This window comes from Patiria miniata, unplaced genomic scaffold (assembly GCF_015706575.1).
Source record: "Patiria miniata isolate m_02_andy unplaced genomic scaffold, ASM1570657v1 HiC_scaffold_7, whole genome shotgun sequence".
NCBI lineage: Eukaryota > Metazoa > Echinodermata > Asteroidea > Valvatida > Asterinidae > Patiria > Patiria miniata.
In genome coordinates, this window is record NW_024037074.1 from 12,392,366 (window position 1) to 12,411,365 (window position 19,000).

At 40.1% G+C, this 19,000-nt stretch overlaps 2 protein-coding genes across 2 annotated transcripts in view; both read left to right on the top strand.

Moving 5' to 3' along the window:
• Positions 1 to 4,954, top strand: part of LOC119745907 (dynein heavy chain 5, axonemal-like) — a 79,355-nt gene extending 74,401 nt beyond the window's left edge. The window contains exons 86-91 of the mRNA XM_038222589.1: positions 713 to 830; positions 1,051 to 1,214; positions 1,351 to 1,467; positions 1,986 to 2,201; positions 3,034 to 3,195; positions 3,534 to 4,954. Coding sequence (XP_038078517.1) covers positions 713 to 830; positions 1,051 to 1,214; positions 1,351 to 1,467; positions 1,986 to 2,201; positions 3,034 to 3,195; positions 3,534 to 3,860 — 1,104 coding nt within the window. The 3' untranslated portion in view covers positions 3,861 to 4,954. The remainder of the gene's footprint in view (positions 1 to 712; positions 831 to 1,050; positions 1,215 to 1,350; positions 1,468 to 1,985; positions 2,202 to 3,033; positions 3,196 to 3,533) is intronic.
• A 281-nt stretch (positions 4,955 to 5,235) lies between these two features.
• On the top strand, positions 5,236 to 18,863 carry LOC119745260 (ubiquitin carboxyl-terminal hydrolase 16-like). The gene is made up of 17 exons (XM_038221494.1): positions 5,236 to 5,395; positions 6,383 to 6,526; positions 7,095 to 7,192; positions 8,289 to 8,399; positions 8,902 to 9,106; positions 9,370 to 9,485; positions 9,932 to 9,979; positions 10,141 to 10,317; positions 10,625 to 10,758; positions 10,976 to 11,063; positions 11,426 to 11,602; positions 11,942 to 11,998; positions 12,168 to 12,338; positions 12,465 to 13,374; positions 13,913 to 14,016; positions 14,462 to 14,548; positions 14,944 to 18,863. The coding sequence occupies exons 2-17, from the start codon at positions 6,424 to 6,426 to the stop codon at positions 15,358 to 15,360; spliced, it is 3,003 nt and encodes a 1,000-aa protein (XP_038077422.1). The 5' UTR covers positions 5,236 to 5,395; positions 6,383 to 6,423; the 3' UTR covers positions 15,361 to 18,863.
• Positions 18,864 to 19,000: the final 137 nt, after the last annotated feature.

Sequence of the window (19,000 nt, forward strand, 5' to 3'; positions counted from 1 at the left end):
GCCCCTAAAAGAATTTGAAAAAAATGTGAAAAAAATGTGAAAAAAATTTGAAACCTTAACATTACCAGTTTTTAATAGATATAACAACTTGGTGAGTCAGGTTGGCATAGCGGTACTTTCCTCGCCTTCCACCGCTGTGTCCCGGGTTCGATTCCTGCCTGGGCCAATGGTGTGGATTGGGTTTCAGTCCCTACCTGATTCCGTGGGTTTTCCTCAGAATAGTGACGTTTTCCTCCCACATCTAAAAACTGTAATTTCTTCACATTGTCTTCTCTTTACTGGGCCCCATGGGAGATCAGTGGATTCCACTAAATGGGCTACCCAGTTAAAATTAGAAATAAATTTAAAAAATATATAAATAAATAAAACTCGCATATCAAATGAAAATTTGTGATTTTACATGGTATGGAAAACACATATTGAAAATGATCTACAATGTCAGAATTTTTTTTAAATGGGAATGCTTCACTTAGGTTTACTGTTTTTTGGTTGCATGCTGCATATTCACAATTGTAACATTTTCAAACATTATTTTTATTCTTCAATGTTTTAACTCCTCTCATTTGCATGTTGTGTTTCACTTGTTTATGCCTTTAACTTTTTTTTCCCATGTTATGTACCGTACTCTAATATCACCCAATCCTTTGTCAAATTGATGCTTTTATCAGTTTAGTCTGTTGCAAGTTTAAGTCTTTTTTCCCTTTTTTTTTAGACCACGGTTGGTGACGATCAGTACATCTACACTCGTCTGAATGCCATACTAGACTCTATGCCATCCTCCAACACACTCTGCCACGTGCTGCAGCCACGCCCTGCCACGCCCTTCAAAGGTAACCAATTAATCTCTGACACGCCTTACAAAGGAACTATTAAACCCTGGTAAGAGTAAAAAAGGAGGTTCTTTTGGAAAAGTGGTAATATTTGGAACGTTGTTGTTGGAAAACCACCTTTTAAAAATTTTGAAACGATGTGGAGAAAACAATTTTTGGAAAACTTTTTTACTGCTGTAGAAAATTGATTTAACTCAATTTTCCCTTTTTTTTCTCCAAGGTCCGTCAGTTGCCAGTGTGAACGGTAGTGCCATGTACCCCAACATTGCAGCCATGGGCGTGTACGCCAGCGCCAGCGTCTCGGCCGTGCAGAACAGGAAGGAGCTGGAATTGTGGGAAATCTGCCACACGATGTTAAACAAGGTCCCCAGGGGCTGGAACAGGGTGAGTTAATCGCCTCCGTGCGTGAACGCCAGAGGGCGCTGTTTAATCTTACAATGAGATTGCTAGAAACTTACACTTTTTCCAAAGCGAAATTCTCTACTTGTTCCTAAATCTTCCTTTTTCGACATCGTTGCAGGATTACGTTACCGAGCGTGTTCGCAAGACAGGCGGGGACACACCCTTCAATCGCTTCATCCTGCGAGAGATTGACCTCATGCTCAAGCTGCTGACGGACATCAAAACATCTCTACAGGTAAAAAAGAACGACAGTTACAAGATGTTTCCTGAATAAAAGTTGTCAAAAAAAGGATAAGAGTCTATGAGATCATTTTCCCTCACATACCCAAGTATTTTTTAAAAATATTTGAAGAACATTTCAAATTGACACAGTCTTTAGCAGAACATATATTTTTATCTATATGTTTCATCCAAAATTCATAATTTTTTCCTTCAAATTTCCATCTTGGAAGAGGGCCTTGAAAATCCAAAATCACACAGGGTGCTAGAAAAGAAAGAAATGATTGTGTTTTTAGTATAGTAACAAGTTAATCCTTGATGTGAAGTTTGGCTGGAAGTGGCTGTTTTAAAAAAAATCTTGTGATTTTGAACCCCTTATGGTTGAAACTCGCATTCTGTTAGTGGCCCAGGCCTGTCTGTTCTAAAAGCAAAATCATTATCAAGCCCATACCAAATGAAAAAAAAAAATTCAAAATCCACCAAAGACAAGTTTGAAAAACATTTTCTCTCATGAAATCATTTTTTTCCTTGCAGAAACTGAAAGCCCTAACGGAGAAGCCAACGGAAGTCTTCGGTGACCAGATGTCAGAGATGCTCATCTCAATCGCGGACGACCTTTACCATCATCGCATCCCGGCCCACTGGTGTGACCTGGCCGGCGACTCCATGCCGCCCATCAACTGGCCCCTGGGACAGTTCCTGAACGACCTGTCCCAGCGCTGTCAACACCTGGAACGGATTATCATACAGGTTAGTTAACCAGTTAAACCAGGTTAACTTAGACTCGTTTGGTATCTGGTACGGATTATTGGAAAGTTTAGTTAAAACAGATTGGAAAGGTTAGTTAAAACAGACGGATTACCAAAGGATAACTAGATGGACAGTTGTTATTGATTTATGTTTCTGGAATTATTTTTCTGATTACTGGTTTTAATAAATAACTTACGTCGGAAATTCGATAAGCCATACCTCAAGGGAACAGGTTTAAAATTTGACTTAAGCAGAGTTTTGAGTTAAGCAGGGTTAACATTGTACGTCATTGTTATACTACTGAAGGGAATGGATTCTTTGTTTGACTTAACAGTTGTTTTGAGTTATCAGAGTCTGACTTATCGGGATTTCACTGTATTTATTAAAACCGGTTAGGCTTTAGATTAGTCTGAATGTGTAGCATGGACTAACCTCTGCACCAGAGCTGTTGTAAAATGTTTATTGGTTTCAAAATCTGTATGGTTGGCAATCAGATTAGTTCATCCTTTAAACTGGTTTAGCTGTAGGCTTGTCACTGCTTTTACCATCTGATATGGATTACCTTGGCTAGTGAACTCATTTAAACCGGTCAGGTCTGAGAATTGTCACCTATTTCATCATCTGGCGTGATAATCCATGTTTTCTGATATAGTGTTAGAATTGCTTTTGGCTTCAACATATGGTGTGGATTGTCAAACTGCTAGAAGTATATCACTTTGTTGCCACATTTGGAGGGGATTTTTATGGAGCTTGCCGTAAAACTTCACCAACATAGGGCATATCCTTGTTTATAAATTAAACCTACCATTATTTTTGTTTCATTTCTGCGCAGGGTCGTGATAAGTTCCCAGCCTACTGGTTAGGAGCCTTCTTCCATCCCAAGAGCCTTCTTGCCTTGCTGCGCCAAGATGCGATCCGTTCCTACGGCAGCAGCACCACCCAGGTGGAACCGTTTGTCTTCCAGACGGAGATCACAGCCAGAGATAAAGATCACGTGAGTCATCATAGTTCAATCAGAAGTCAATCACAGTTGAATCATAACCCATTACAGGCCATCACAAGCCACTTTAAGTCAATCACAAGTCAATCACAAGTCAATCACAAGTCAGTCACAAGTCATCACAAGTCCGAGGTCAGTCACAAGTCAGTACAAGGGATCATAAGTCAATCACAAGTCAATCACGTACAAGTCAATCACGAGTCAATCACAAGTCAATCATAAGTCAGCCTGAGTCTCAAGCCAATTACATTCAGTCATAAGTTAATCATAACTCATCATAGGTCAGTAAAAGTTTCTAATTTATTCTCCCTCAACCCCCCCCCCCCTTTCAGGTGCGAGACCCTCCCCAAGAGGGCATGTTCGTCTATGGCATCTACATCTGGGGCTGCACCTGGGAGAAGACGACAGGCGAGCTACAAGACACACCCCCACGCCACGGCCCCACCCCTCTACCCATCGTCCACGTCCTCTGCATGCCGCAGAGCGAGAAGCCCGCCCTCAACGACCCGCAGAAAGCCGCGGAGACCTTCAACTGCCCCGTCTACCCAACGCGGGTCAGCTCACGGGAGCCTGTGTTTACGATGGACGTCAGGCACGACAACGTGTCGGCCACTAAGTGGGCTTTGAGGGGTATGGCGGCCACAATACGGCCCTACTAGAGTGGTCACTTACATTCCTTGACCGATCAGTACCGATGCATTAAACCGCCCTCCCATATTCTACCACCTTAGCCCCGCCCCTCAGCCACTGAGTGGGCATTGAGAAGGATGGTGGCCATATTAGAGTGGTCACTTGCATTCCTTGACCGATCAGTACCGATGCATTAAACCCCCTCCCATATTCTACCACTTAAGCCCCGCCCCTCATCCACTGAGTGGGCATTGAGGAGGATGGCTACCACTATGGCCGTATTAGAGTGGTCAGTTGTAACCTTGACCACTACAGATTCCCTTCAAGAACCCCCTTCTGTTCGGCCTCTTATGCTCCGCCCCTTCTGAAGTATACATCAAGCCAGTTAAAGTTCAAATTTGCATATTGTCCAGTATATTGAGTTGTTTTATTATAAGACATGTTCTGAGAACTTGGATATTAAGAAGTGCCTCCGTCCAATAAATTTCTTTTTTTCTACATTTGCAAATTTTTTGCAAAAACTTTCAATAATTTGTAAAATATATTTTATTGTAAAATGAGTGATAAACGTTTCTTGATAAATGTGTTTATTAAAGTATGGTTTGGGGAATGCATAATATTGTTGAATATTCTGGTGTTTTATGATTTTTCTGTACTTGTTGAATGAAATATTTTTTCACTAATTAATAACAAACAATTTAATAATTTTTACTTGAGCATTCCGTTGAATCCTTGGAAATGAAATTATTGAATAACAAAAAATTGTTGTAAATATTGTAGATATAAAAGATTTGTTCCTTTCCGTCCACTTCAATCTATTTGGAATTCTATTTATTTTATGAGGACAAACATTCAGTTGTTTATTAATCACTGTTCATAAAATCTACTTCTGGAAAATCTCGATCAAGCACGATGATGGTGCACATTTTCAATTACCTTTAAACAAAAATAACCTGATTTATTGAATTATTGAATATTTGAACAGTTGTCAACAAACTGTGGAACTTGCTATTCCGTCTAAATGATGAGAATTTTTTTACATGATATAATATGTTATTGTTTGGTTTGTTGTTCAAATTGAAATTTTGTTGAACTTAATAAAACAAAAATGTTTGTACAGTTTCAAAAATCACTTTTTGATTGATGTGTTCCTTAAAGAATAACTATTTAAGCCCCACCCCCCCCCCCCCCCCCCCACTCCCCCTATGATCCATGAGGTTAGATAAATTTCTAGAATTTTGTGAAGTAGTTGAATCTGCTGAGTTAATTGAGGCTACAACCAGTCACAAGCAACGATTTTTCGGTCATTTTATGTATAAATATAAATTTATGCTTTAAATTGAGTGCAAAATTATTGCCGGAGGCTTCAACAGAGGGCGCCCTATTAAATAAAATACGAGGAACGGAAAAACGGTAAAACACGATGTGCGATGGGGAGCGGCGAAAAGTCTGGTACCGGCTCGATGTTTTGCAGGACAAATCCTGTAAGGTTCGAGGCGGTGACTCGACTTGCATTAGATGTCGGAACTGAGCAGTAAAACGACACGAGTGTGAAAAATAACAGGTAAATTTTGCTATTTTGCTTAAGGTTTTGCATTGACACTCTCGTCACATTAAAACTAATTAAGTAACTGTTCTTTGTGAATGTGGTTTAGATCGGTTCAAAGTTATTCTAAGTGTTTTTGGAGGCCAAAATGAACAGCACGCCGCGCACTGTCATGATTTCGCAATGTATTTGCAATTGCATGGAGTTTTGAGCAGCCGTCTATTTTTGAACAAAAATAAATTGAAAGTTTCTTATTTCTTACTCTGTTTTTGATTTTACCCAACAATATTACATGGTTTAGTTAGCATTGTACTGTCATCACAGACATGACAGAGGTTATGTGTTGTGTAAAAATTGGAAATTATATTTTTAAATATTAATTACTTATTTCATTAATTCATTATTTTCCATTCACGACATGTTGCCACATTTGTAAATTGACTGACTGTTTATCATCAGACCCTTTAACCTACGCGATCCTATTTCTATGCACTTGCTGGCGCAGATCACTTTTAATTTGCGTTTAACAATGCGCGCGCATTGCATAGCGCTGTCAGCTGTGCAGAATATGGATGATCGAGGATACATGAAATTATTTCACAAATATAATACCCACAGCTAATTACCAATTAGCATTTCAGTAGTCAGAATATTTAATAATTGTCCACCAGCTGTCCACACTTGTAAAACAAAGTGTTTATTTTTCGGTGAACCGGTCCCACATTTTTGTTTGTTCATGAGCTGGTATGCCTCTGCAAATGTGCAGCATTCGTCACAGTAAAAATGTCCCCAAAAACACTCACTGCACATATTCAGTGCTGTTTCAACAACAAAAGTAATCAGGGACACCGGTTCACAGTCAAACATCCACCGGCACTGCCCTTGTAAAATGATTCAGTTATGTTGTGTAAAACTTTGGCTTCGAGCTTAAGTTAAACTGAATACTTTTTACTAGAGATTAGAATTATTAGTATTTTGTTCTCATTTTTGTGCATTTTATTTTAGTTATCTTCTAATGTGAGGTTCAAAGATCGTAAGATTTTTCAATGCGTGTGAAAGAGCACCCCACTTCAGCTGAGATGGGCAAGAAACGCAATAAGACCAAGCAAAACGACTACCATAACACATCCGACGAGGATATCTTAAAAGGTGGGTGCTGGTTTGAGACGAAATGGATGGGCAATTTCTTTAATCAGTTCGCGCCGGGATTATTTTGACATTGACCGAATACCGCAAAACCTTTGTGTGTATACACGTCATCTGTTGTGAACTGGTTAAGAAAAAGATATTGCAAACTTTTTTTTTTTTTTTTACATTTCCTTAGTTCTGCTGCTTACAAACATTGAATTTGACTGTTGGACTGATTGACCTTTTCACTGATTCTCTCATTTCAAAACGATGACCTATAAAATGACATTGCAAAAACATTCAAACATTTGTTTGTTGGCTGCGGAACCCACTGCTACATTAGACACAAACTGGCCAGCCAACCCCTGCAAGCACGGTGGTCAAGTTGTGAAAGACGTCTGCACTAGTAAGCAGGAGGTTGTGGGTTCGAGTCCCACCCGAGGGACCTTGTGACATTTTCTCGCAAACCCTGGGACAACACTGAGTACACAGTTTTTATAAATACGTCGGTAAAGGGCATGTTAAAAAAAAACATTCAATTTTGTGTGAAAGAACAACTTATTAAAATTCTTTCCTTTTTTTCTTCCAGGAAAGACCTGTGCTCACATCGAGAAAGCTGTCAATTTATCGGGGGTCAAGAAGGGTCTCAAGCAAGCTGGTGGATTCTCCAAGCTTGGGCAGTGCTTGGTGAGTTGACAATAAATATTCTGACTGTTCCCGTCCCTTAAGATGTAACGACATCTTCAGTCCATCCAAAAATATGACTAATATGACTGATGGAACATATACATGAACGATAGAGGTCGATTTACAAGAACATATGAAGGACTAGCTGCAAGCACTTCTCACTGTTTACCATTTTGAAACCCATTTCGACGAGTGTGCATTCGGGTCATTCCATAAATCTTGGTTCCAAAGTGTGACCTTTTTCCTGTCCCTGTTACCTTGGTACTTTGTAATTTGCCATTCAAGTTTCTATGAAGAATGACTTCAAAAGATTTTGTATTTGTTGGGTAGGTAGTTTGCTATTCATGTGCACTCATGGAGGACGACTGCATTAAAGGGAATATACATCATTTGCTTTTGCTGTAATTTTCAGAAATGGATGGAATTGGGGGGTTGGAAATATATAGCAAATATAGTTACACTGACTTTTTTGAGGTTTTGGGTTTGAAAATGCTATAAAAACCAAGAAAAACAATCATTTTTTTGTAGTCTGGTTCCCTGACTCCATATTAAGAAGAAACAGAGCAGTTTACATACATTGGGGAATTGTAAGGTCAGGGAACCAGTCTAGCTGGCTTGTACCCATTCATAGGTGTGTAATCAATTGCAAACAAGTGCGATGGTCAATTGGGGCCAGTATTTGAAAAAAAGGCCAGTTTTTCCAACGCTGGTCGGCCGACCAGCGTTGGAAATTGATACAAAAATACCACTTTTCTTGAAAATGACAGTATACCAGGTGCCATGATTTTACAGGATGCTTTACACTGTCATTCACAGTCCAGCAAGGTATTTCAAAATGATATGGTAGTTTTATTTTTTGATGGTTGCAGATGTTGTATTTTCCCTTTAAGAAGTGCATCTAGAATTATAAAATCATACATGTCAGTTGTAACAGGGACAGGAAAAAATGTGGACTCCAAATTTATAGAATGACCCGTTTGCAAATGGAACTCATTGGTCCCTCAGTGTCAATGCTCTCTCATTTCCCACCATTTACAGCGTGCTTATGCATAGTCCTTAACTAGATCACTCTTCTTTTCCTTTTTTTCCCCCCAAGTCATGTGTGAATGACAAAGGAGCAGCAGACAAGCAGTCAGCAGCCTCCAGCGATGACAGCGTGGATCATCCTGGCAACACCACCTGGCTGTGTCTCGTCTGCGGTAACCAGGTGAGACTCACAAATTGACTTTGTCCGTGGCCCATGTTCGAATCGAACCTAGGCCAGCATATGGATTGGGTTTTCAGTCCCTATCCGATTCCCTGTAGATTTGTTTTGTGCGTTTCCAAGCTAAAAACCAGTGCACTTTTGAAGAATCCTTGGTTTTATTACAAGAAAAGAAAGAGTTAAAATAAAATAGCATTCAATTGAATAAAAGAATCTGAAAATTCTTTCTAAGCTGTTGTATATAATCTAACTTATAATTTTGAAGTTGAACAAAGAAATTCACTGGAGGTTTTTTTGTTTTAGTTTTTTTTAACCTGCGTCCTCCAGATCCGTAAAGATAATTTAGAGGTCGCGGGTTCAAACCCGCTCCAGTCAATTTCTTTGTCCAACTGTTAAAATTATTATGATGTACTTAGTCAGTTACCATTTCAATATTTAGAGAAATAAAGATTTACAACTGATTTGGCCTCTATCTAAATTCTCATACCTCTGTTTCCCATCATAGGGCTGCGGGCGCGGTTCCCAGCACCAGCATGCGCTCAAGCACTACGAGACCCCGCGGAGTACCAGCCACACCTTGTCGCTCTGCCTGGACAACATGGCCGTCTGGTGTTACAAGTGCGACGAGAGCGTCTACCCGGACGACAGTCGTAAGCTGCTGGAATGCGTGGAGTGGATCCGTAAAGAAATGGGGGCTCCTAAACTGCCCGGTAAGACTATAAGTTTATAATTTATCCCATGACAATTCCAATCTCATAAAATTTTCTCTTTTTGACAACTTACCCGCTTTCCCCTAAGTATAAAAACATTCTCTGAAAATATCTTCTGGTAGAAAGTTAGATAGCTCAAAATGTTCGGTTTGCTATAAATGTGGGCGACTCTTGTCTGAAAAAAAACTTACAGCAGTAAGATTACAACATTCACATATTTTTACCAAGTTATTAAATTCTCAACAATACCCACTTCCTTTCAGTCATAAAGAAGAAATCTAAAGACTCTGACAGTGAGTCCACCCCAGTCAAAGTCCCATCGGTCAGCAGTGTTGGAAGCACCAACAGCATTAAATCGGACGGAATAACACGAGTTAAGGTGGGTCGGATATTCAAGCAATTTTTTTTAATAGACTGAAACTTTCAGAGTAAAGGCTGGTTCCTTCTTCATGTGAGTCTAGATATGAAGTGAATTTGATGTCAGAAAACATTCGCTGTGAATTTCGCCAGAGTTGAAATGTGTTCAACTGTTGCAAATTTGTAGTGCGAATACTTGCGGAGATGTCACAAATTTGCACCCAGTATGAGACCCGGCATTAAAGCTGATCATATAGTTCAAGTATAGAAGTTTCTACAAGCGACCAAATAATGGTTGTTGTTTTGTACAACATTTTAGTATTTTGAAAACAACTCGCAGAAATAACCAGATTCAGGAAAAGCAGTCATGAATTTTATTACACTTTCTCGGAGCTCAAACGTGAGGGAATTTTTAATAAATGTTTTTTGGCCGAGAAAATATTGACTTTGTTGGTTTGTCTTTAACAGGGTCTGAACAATCTCGGGAACACATGCTTCTTCAATGCTGTCATGCAGGTATGTTATTTCTGACAAAAGCTCGCAAACTGCAAATTTTTCAACATTTTGATCTGCCATATGCTTGTATAAAATGAACCATTGTAGTTTCAAATTGTGAAAGTCTGTCAAGTTGGCAACAAAACTCGCCTCTGAATAACAATTTTTTCCTCGTTCCCAAGAATATCACCCAGACCAACGTCCTCCGGGAACTGCTGCATGAGAAGTGGACCGTCGGGAAGGAGGTCAGCGTTCCGGACGACACCCACCTAGCCGTCACACTCAACACCGACCCCGTCGGACAGATGCACTTTTCATTTGAAACGCCCAAGAAGGCGGAGGAACTCATTGAACCTGTGGTGAGTTGAATTAGGAGGCGGGACTTCTTTGGAAAAGGCAGGACTTCTGTGGAAGGGGCGGGGCTTGGCAATTTCCTCAATAGCTTGCTTAACATAGAAATTTGCTAAGCATAGAAAATATCCGCTCAGCAAAAACTGGTTACCAGCCAAAATTTCATGCAGTGTACATTGCGTGTAACTGGTTCCCGCCCCCTTTTTGCTTAGCGCATAATTTTCTAAGCAATATTTTCTGCTAAGTGTCTCACTGAAATCAAACCCATGATGACAATAAGCCAGATTTGCAAAGTTGTGTTTGTTTATTTTTCAGGCGCCAGTTACTGTCAGTCTTCCGGCGCCGGGGTCGTTGACCTCGTCCCTCATCAGCTTCCTGGACGAGATGAACAAGGCGGGCAAGAGCACCATCATCAACCCACGAGGGCTGTTCAACCAGATCTGCCAAAAGTAAGACGATCGTTCAGTCAATCGAACCTAATTCGGTTTTGAAATATCAAGTACATAAACTTTGATGTTTTGAGAATTTTCCACCTTACAAGCCATTCTGTGTCGTTTGAGCATTAACCGATGCAGAGTTAGAATCTTGAACATGATAACGTATGTACTCAGGTGGGACTTGAACCCTTGACCTCCTGTTAATTGGTGTTGCTGTCTTCATTTGCAGAGCCTCCCGGTTCAAAGGTTACCAGCAGCAGGACAGTCATGAGCTTCTCCGGTATCTGCTGGACGGAATGAGGGCTGAGGAGATCAAGGTAAGAATTGTGTACGGAACACAACAATAAGACATAATTGTTTATTAGCGATTGAAGGATCGAAACCGGGAAGTCAACCTAGCAAGTGCAGCGATTTGGTGGTTGAGATGTCTGCTCCAGTAAGGAGTGGGTGTTGGGTTTGAATCCAACCCAAGGTATCATGTTAATTTTTGCTCACCTGGTCGCAAAGAGCATTGAGTTTAATAAATCAATTTTGTGATGGGCAAGAACAAAAATGTGTAAGTCTCCTTTAAGCCTAATTTCACAGAGCAAGACACATCGTAAGATTTTTAACAGCAAAGAAGGGTTACTTAAACTCCCAAGTTCCTTAGTATTCCAATTGAACGTCGTTTTGTTTACAGAGGATGCAAGAGGCCATCTTGGCGCACTTTGACATCAAGGGGTCAAAGGTCAAGAACCTGGACGAGGCCACCAAGAAGAAGATCAAAGCCTACGGCCAGCATTGCAGGCACACGTTTGTGGATAGCGTGTTTAGCGGTCAGCTGCTCAGCTCAGTTCACTGTAACGAATGCCTTGTGGTAAGCACCAAGATTGGGATGCCTTTCTACAAAAAAACAAACAAATTCTTTTTGGGAACCCCATAGATTGTTTGAAAGTTGTGACCAGGGTTCGAATCCCGCTGAGGCAACCTGGTTTAGGTTCCTACCCTTGTAACTCCTTGTGCATGTATTTGTGAAATTGCATTATCCATCCTTTTGTTCGGAATGTTTTGGATTTTGCATTTCTGCATCAGGATATTTGTTATTATTGTCATTGCTTTATCCATAGATATTGAGCTATGCCTTTGAATTATTTGTTTGATTGTAAAGTTGAATATTGAGGATGATTAAATACAGGGATGTCTCATTGTGTGACAGGTATCCGAAGTACTGGAGCCATTCCTTGATCTGTCTCTGCCCATTGTTGAATCTAAGGTATGTAAAGCATGTCAGACAGTTATGAAAGAGATAACAAAGAAAAGAAGATTTAACATAATTAGGATGTAAATTCATAACTGTTATGTTACAGTAGCCTCAATAGCCTGGAAGTTCTGTGCAATTTTTTCACTGATTGTAAAATTTTGAATTTTTTTGTTGTTGATAGGGCAAAAGGAATACCGCACCCCCTCGGCCATCTGAAAAACAGACACTCCTGGAAAAGAGTTCAGAGGTCGCAGCGCCGGCTGCCCAGGCGACGGGGTCAAAGGACAGCGAGAACAAACAGAGCAAGCACCAGATACAGAAAGCACGCGAGAAGGCTAAACGGGATGCAAAGGTGAGATGCGTTGCCATAGTAACAAAGGTCAAAGATTAAAGTTCAAAGCTGAAGAAAACACTTGAGATGTTATACATGTATAAGGAAGTGTTGAACGTTCTTGATTTTCTGTTCTGTTGCTTACAGCGGAAACATCGGAAATCTCAGAGCAGTCAAAATGATTCAACCAATCAGGGTGGAGTAGCGGGAACTCCCGCCCAATCAGATGAGGACGAGGCATTCCAAGATTCAAATGATGCCGACAGTGAGACGTCACTCTTTGATCGTCCGGGTCGGAAAAGCAGCGTGGATTTCACCAGAACCGTTCGGACGACGGGATCCTCCTACGGTCTTTCAAACAAAGCGAACAATCCCGGAGTGGAGGCTAGCAAAGACAAAACATTGTCGGGTGGGGCAGCAAAAGATGAATCAAATCCAGGAAGGACTAAGAACCACCAGGGCCCGCCGGAAATCGACACGGACGAAGAAACTGACAATCTCGTCGGCCGCATGAAAGGCGTGACGCTGAACGAAAAGACTGCGGCGGCGAAAAACCTTCCCACCACAAGCAAAACAACTCTCGCAGCCACCTCGTCGGAGAACACCAACGAGAATGTCTCCGAATTGGCCCGAAGCAGCTCTGATTCCCACGGGAGCACGTCGAAACTGGCCGACGAACAAACCTCAAAACCGGAGCGCGTAGCTTGTAACGGACTCGGCAGCAGTACAGGAGACAGCACGAGCAGTACTAAAGACACCATTGTCCCCGCCAACCCTAAGAACCAATCTGAGGTCACGGAGAGCGTCTCGGAAGCGAACAAGTCCAACGTCGCCTGCGGCTACACCCCGGCAGTCCGGCTGGCCAAGCAAGAGGACTTCTCTCCTCCACTCTCCCCGGCCTCGCCGACCCGCTCTCGCGTCATGTCCACCCTGGCCCCTCGCTACCAGGGCAAGTCGCTGGAGTGTTCGGTGGAGTCCTGTCTCAGTCAGTTCACGGTGCCGGAGTGGCTGACGGGAGCCAACCGGTTCGGCTGTGAGCACTGTTCCAAAAACACTGGTAAGCATAACATCATTCCTGTTTGTGAAATACCTCAGCAGCAACCTCACTACGTATACCTTAGGGTGGTGCTCTCTTCACTTAATGTAATGATAGGAATTTCCCTACACTAAAAAAAAAATGGTACACAATCCTGGAAATGGAATATAAAGCCGTGTCTGAATTACTTGTCTATGGCTAGAAATTACACACGCGCCTATAGAAGTGGCTGCAGCCTCTCCCATGGACCTGTGTGGTTTTTCTAGCCGAAGCCAAGTAGTTCGGACGCAGCCTAGTAATCATTTTTATCTTCCCCACCCTTACGGAAAAGTTCTGCTATCCTTAATTTTGTCTAAAATGTCTCCCACTCTGAACTTATATCCTGGGGAGACTCAAAGCTAGGAAATCGACTTCGATAAAACTTTTATCCAAAACAAATGTCAGTCGTTTCCTGCACATTTTTAAGATTTTTAAACCTTTTGAAGTTCTGTGTACTATTGTAAAGAAAACAAAAACAAAAGAATACTCGAAACGAGATTTTTGGAAATCTTTATTTCAGATAAGGACAAGGAAAAGAAGGTTGTGTACACCGACGCCAGCAAGCAGCTCCTTATCCACCAGCCGCCGTCAATCTTAACACTTCATCTCAAGCGATTCCAACAGGTAGGTGACCTTTCAACTTCAACATCTGATTGTTTTTGGTGGGGTCACCAGAGACATGCAAAACGTTTGTAGTGGTCTTTATCCTCATCTGTTTCGCAATTTCCATATAGTCGTGCCTGTCTGAAAGATTACAATTAGTGTCTGGAAAACTACAATATGTTTTTTTTTAAATGCAGCTCACTAATATTGAAGGCTTTTCCTGAGTACCTTTCCAATATTTAGCCAAATTTTTTCGGGGGGGACAAAACGAGAGCACAGTTTTGAAATATTTTTGGGCACATCTCATAAGTCTTGAAGTGTCCTTGGATTTTTTTTGGTTTTTTTTTAATAAACAGTTTTTTTCCCCCTAGAATTCCTCTTGGTCTAGTGAGTATTATAATCATGTTAGATGACTTACTGGGTGTAACTGATAAAAGATTTTTTTTTCGTTTTTCATAACTGGCAGGTTGGGTACTCGTTACGGAAGATCACTCGTCACATCAACTTCCCATTGGTCCTTGATCTAGCACCCTTCTGCAGCACCTCATGTAAAGTAAGTGTCCATTGACATTGTCTTCCATTTTTGTGGAACTTAAACCACGAAAGACAACACAGATCTTAGAAATCTTTCTGGTTTCGTACTGAGATCGTGACTGTTTTGCATTGTGAAGTACTTTTTTCCAATGTTCTTTTCAAGTTTCCAAATTTACTTATTTTTATTGAGTTCACAGGCATAACATTTACTTTCCTGCTTAATTTTTAACCTTTGGTCAAATTGTTTGCTGTGATGGGTTGAACCAAGACACTTCAGCAAGTTGCTTAAAATAATGTATTTATTTCTTTTTAATTGGCATTTTTTTTGTGAAAAAATGGTAAGGATTATTTTTGTCTCTTTTGCCTGCCATATTGTCAAAACTATAAGAAAAATATATTTGTCTCTTTTGCCAGCCTTACAGTGACAGCAGTCAGCAGGTTCTGTACGCCCTTTACGGCATCGTTGAACACAGCGGGCGGTTGCACTTCGGCCACTACACGGCCTACGTCAAAGTCCGACAGCCTAGTGACCCGTTGCGGCAGTACGTCCACCGCATCCCACGCAACCTGAACAGCATAAACGAGCAGTGGAACAAGACCAACGGCTTAGTCAACGGGGAGGACTGCGGGGCCGGCTCTGCTGCCATGGCAACTGCTTCCTTAAACTCGCACGACAGCCACAACGCAGCAACTACGTCGTCGGCGAAACGAAAGATCACGCCGCCGGAAGGTAAATGGTACTACATCAGTGATTCGCACGTCAGCGAAGTGCAAGAATCCAAGGTACTGGCCGCGCAGGCGTACATACTCTTCTATGAGCGAATACTATAGTGTCTCTTTCAGCATCGCTGTTGCAGAAGCGAAACTTTCAGGTGTAGCAATACGGAGAAATCGGATGATCCGAAATTGACAATCCACCTCCAAGTGTGAAAAAGTGTGATCCATATGTGTCATCCCTAACTTAGACTTTTCCCTGGCTGTGCCGTTTTAGGTTTGTGTAGATATTCAATTCCGTATTCCATAGCTGGAGAAGACGCTGAGGCGTACTGTCGTTTGGTTTCCAACCCCCTGTGTTAACACCCATATATATTGCATTGTCTTTCTATGTAAATACTCAATGTACTAGCTCTCAAACTACACAGTATTTGGAGGGTTTTTTACACCAACTTCGGGACAAGTGCAGGGGTGGAAAGAATATTTAACAATTGAGATACTCAAAATTTTCTGCTAAGAGAGTTGAGCTTTGCTTACTTTGAAATTGAAAAAAATTACTGTGATAGCAAACAGTCTCATGCTTCATTAAATTGGGTGCATCTAGTGGTCCCCCATTCTTCCATGATATATTTCCCCACCATTAAAAAGAAACAAGTCATGTAGCGATACCATATCCATATCCATATATAAAAAATATAATAATTCCCTCGGGTGTGGAAAAAAGAGGATTATTGAACAAGTTTTGGTTTACAAATGTGTGATTTGTATTTTACGCCCCCAAATGTCGTCTCTGAACTTTAGACGAAAGTATATTTGTATTTAGATTTTCAAATGTAGGAATGTTGAATCCGGAATGTTTTCCACTTTACTGATAAAGTTGGATATTGTGCTGACATTAACTTGTATGAAATTGTTGAACATTTTTGTATAGATATTTTTCTGGTAAAGTTACAACAGATCATTACCTAAAATATTACTTAAAACCGCAAATACAAACTGTTTTTAAACCTCCTTTATACTAGTTTAGAATTATCACCCACACATAAATTATTAATCTTAGGTAATTGTTTCCCCCAAGGAAAAACAACAGCCTGCTCCAACAAACTGAGGGTTTATGTCAGACTACAGTGTTTTACAGCAAAGCAAATCAGAGTTGATTTCCACTCTGGCTTGGGATTTAGATTGTACATCTTGCATTTACACAACTTTCATGTCATTCTTTGTTTCATTTTTTCCCCTTCAAACTTTACTCATCCCTTTTTTGGCTTCCGGAATTAAATGATGATTCGGAACCCTAATATGTCATTGGAATACTCTAACGTTTTCATTCAGTATTACAGCCAAAATCTCACTTTTTGGGGGAAATTGCTGAGCTAAGCCTCATTTTGTTGGAGCAGGTCCTGTGTGAGCAGATGAACTTGGATAGGTTGGTGTTCGTAGCTGTTAAATGTTATATATTTCATGTATCACAAGTTTCACAACACTTACTGTGTAGCATTTAGCACTTGTATTTGTGATGGAGATAGCGTGGTCAACTAAGTTCATGTCAATTGTGATTGGCTGTTCATTGACCAATCAATGAAGGTGTGTGACGGAATAGTGAAGGAATTATATCTAGGCCAAATATGGTGACAGGATGGATTGTGCAGAATGATTAAATTGTCGTCAAGTCTTTTATTGAACGATAAATAGTTTAAACAATGTTTGTCCTTAAGATTCAGCAGGGGTGTGAAATCTCAGCTTTAAAACTGATTTCAGCTTTTTTTTCCCTCACTTGCTGTGTACAAAAGTATAGGAGATTTCCAAAGTTCAGCTTTTTTGTTCTGATTGTCTTCCACAATGGAAACCAGGCTGTATCTAGTATACGTTGCATAGTGAGAGTATTTTCCCATGGCGGGTGTGAAACCGCCGTGGGCTTGAGCTACTTATGTTGGTTGGTGGGTGGCTGGGTATGTTGGTTGGTGGGTGGGTGTGTTGGTTGGTGGACACTTTACTCGGCCATATATGGTATTCATGCAACTCGAGTATTACAGCTTTGCTGTGCATGCGTCTAATTTGCATATTTTTGCATATTAGATCACGCCCCATTTGTTTTTCATTTTCTGTACTCGCGAGGTACCGGTACGGCCAGGTGCACGGACGGTGCCGAAAGTCGTCTTCACGTTACCCGGCCGCTGTGGGTTGTACCACTTGGTACTTGTTAGATTTTAAGCAGACCCTTTTATTCATTACAAAACTTCCGATCTGAGCACGCAAAATAATTTCAGTTGAACACTCTTAAGGCTTGATTTAAGTTTAAGAAAATATTTGAAGACAAAAAAATTTGAATAAATATTGTTATTAGTATGTATGGAGGTTGTGCCAAAAGAAAATATCCCCTTCCATTTTATTTTGTAATTTAATTTGACGAACAACTTTTTTTGCATCAACTTTTATAGTACTAAGTTGAGAAAATGAAGTTTAAAAGCCACCTAGACTTGAGTTATGTTTTATGTTGAACTTGAAAGAGGAGACGAAACATGTGTTTAATACTAGTGGTCAAAGTTGTTTATATTTTGTTTATATTTTGCAGAGTTTATATATTTCAAGAAGTGCTCAGGAAAAGAAATGAATAGTGTCCTAAACTGTTTGAATATTATTATTCTATATCTTTGGTGAATTTATATCCCTGCTTTGTGTGGAATTTGAAACTTCAGTGATTATTCATACTTTATCTTGTGTAGCCTTTCTAATTGGTGGGTGGTTGTCATGGTAACTCCAAAGAAACAATGTACTTACAGGTTGGTAGCTTTAGTTATATGCAAAAAGATTAAGTATTGTTTCTGATTGTAATACAAATTTTAAGAATGCCGATTTGAAAGATATCGTAAAATGAAAGTTTCAGACATTAATGTATTTTTTAGAGAACTGCTTAATTCATAGGATCTTTCGTACAAGTAGTTCTTTCAATTCTGTTTTTACATCAAATGGGTGAGAGTTTCCATAAAGATTATTTTAACATTGTTAATCCCCAAAATCAAAATGCTTAGGAAACCAAAAGCACTACGTAGGTTAACAAATAATTGTACACATAAATATTAAAAGGAAATTGTAGTCGGTTAATTCCATCTTGTAAATGTTATGTTCCAGGCAAAAATATTTTATGGTCGTTGCAGCTGTGAAGTACATGTACATTGTATTTTGAATTTGTTTATTTTCCCTGAATTTGTATTTTTTTATAAAACATTCTTTTGAAGTTAACTTGACAAATCGTTATGTTTATAATGACACAGTTGAATGAGTTGACAATTTGATGTTGAAATTTGATCTTTGTATTTGGTTGCTTTCAAAATTGATATAAACATTGAAAGAAATCAAGCTTTTTGTCAATTTGTGAATTTATTCAACTCTGAAGTATTATTCAACTCTGCACTTACTTATCCACAACTTTCGACAAATTCTATGAAATGTACACTCGGCAAAGGGGTTAAAAGGGTTTTGTTTTTAAACTGTGTCCAATTTGAGCTTTTTTTGTCTTGGATGACGGAAGACATTACATACAATGGTGATACGTTATGTACACAGGAAAGTTGTAAGATTTTGTTTATATAAACATTAAAAAAAGGAAAAGATGTACATTACGAATTTGTGTCAATGTATACATCTTTTGTACAGTGTTGTATTAATCATCTGCTTTTAATTGTTTCTGTTGCAAAATTGGCAGAATGATGCCTTCGAAAAAGGAATGATTTTGTTCAACCCCCCCCCCCCCGGCTCC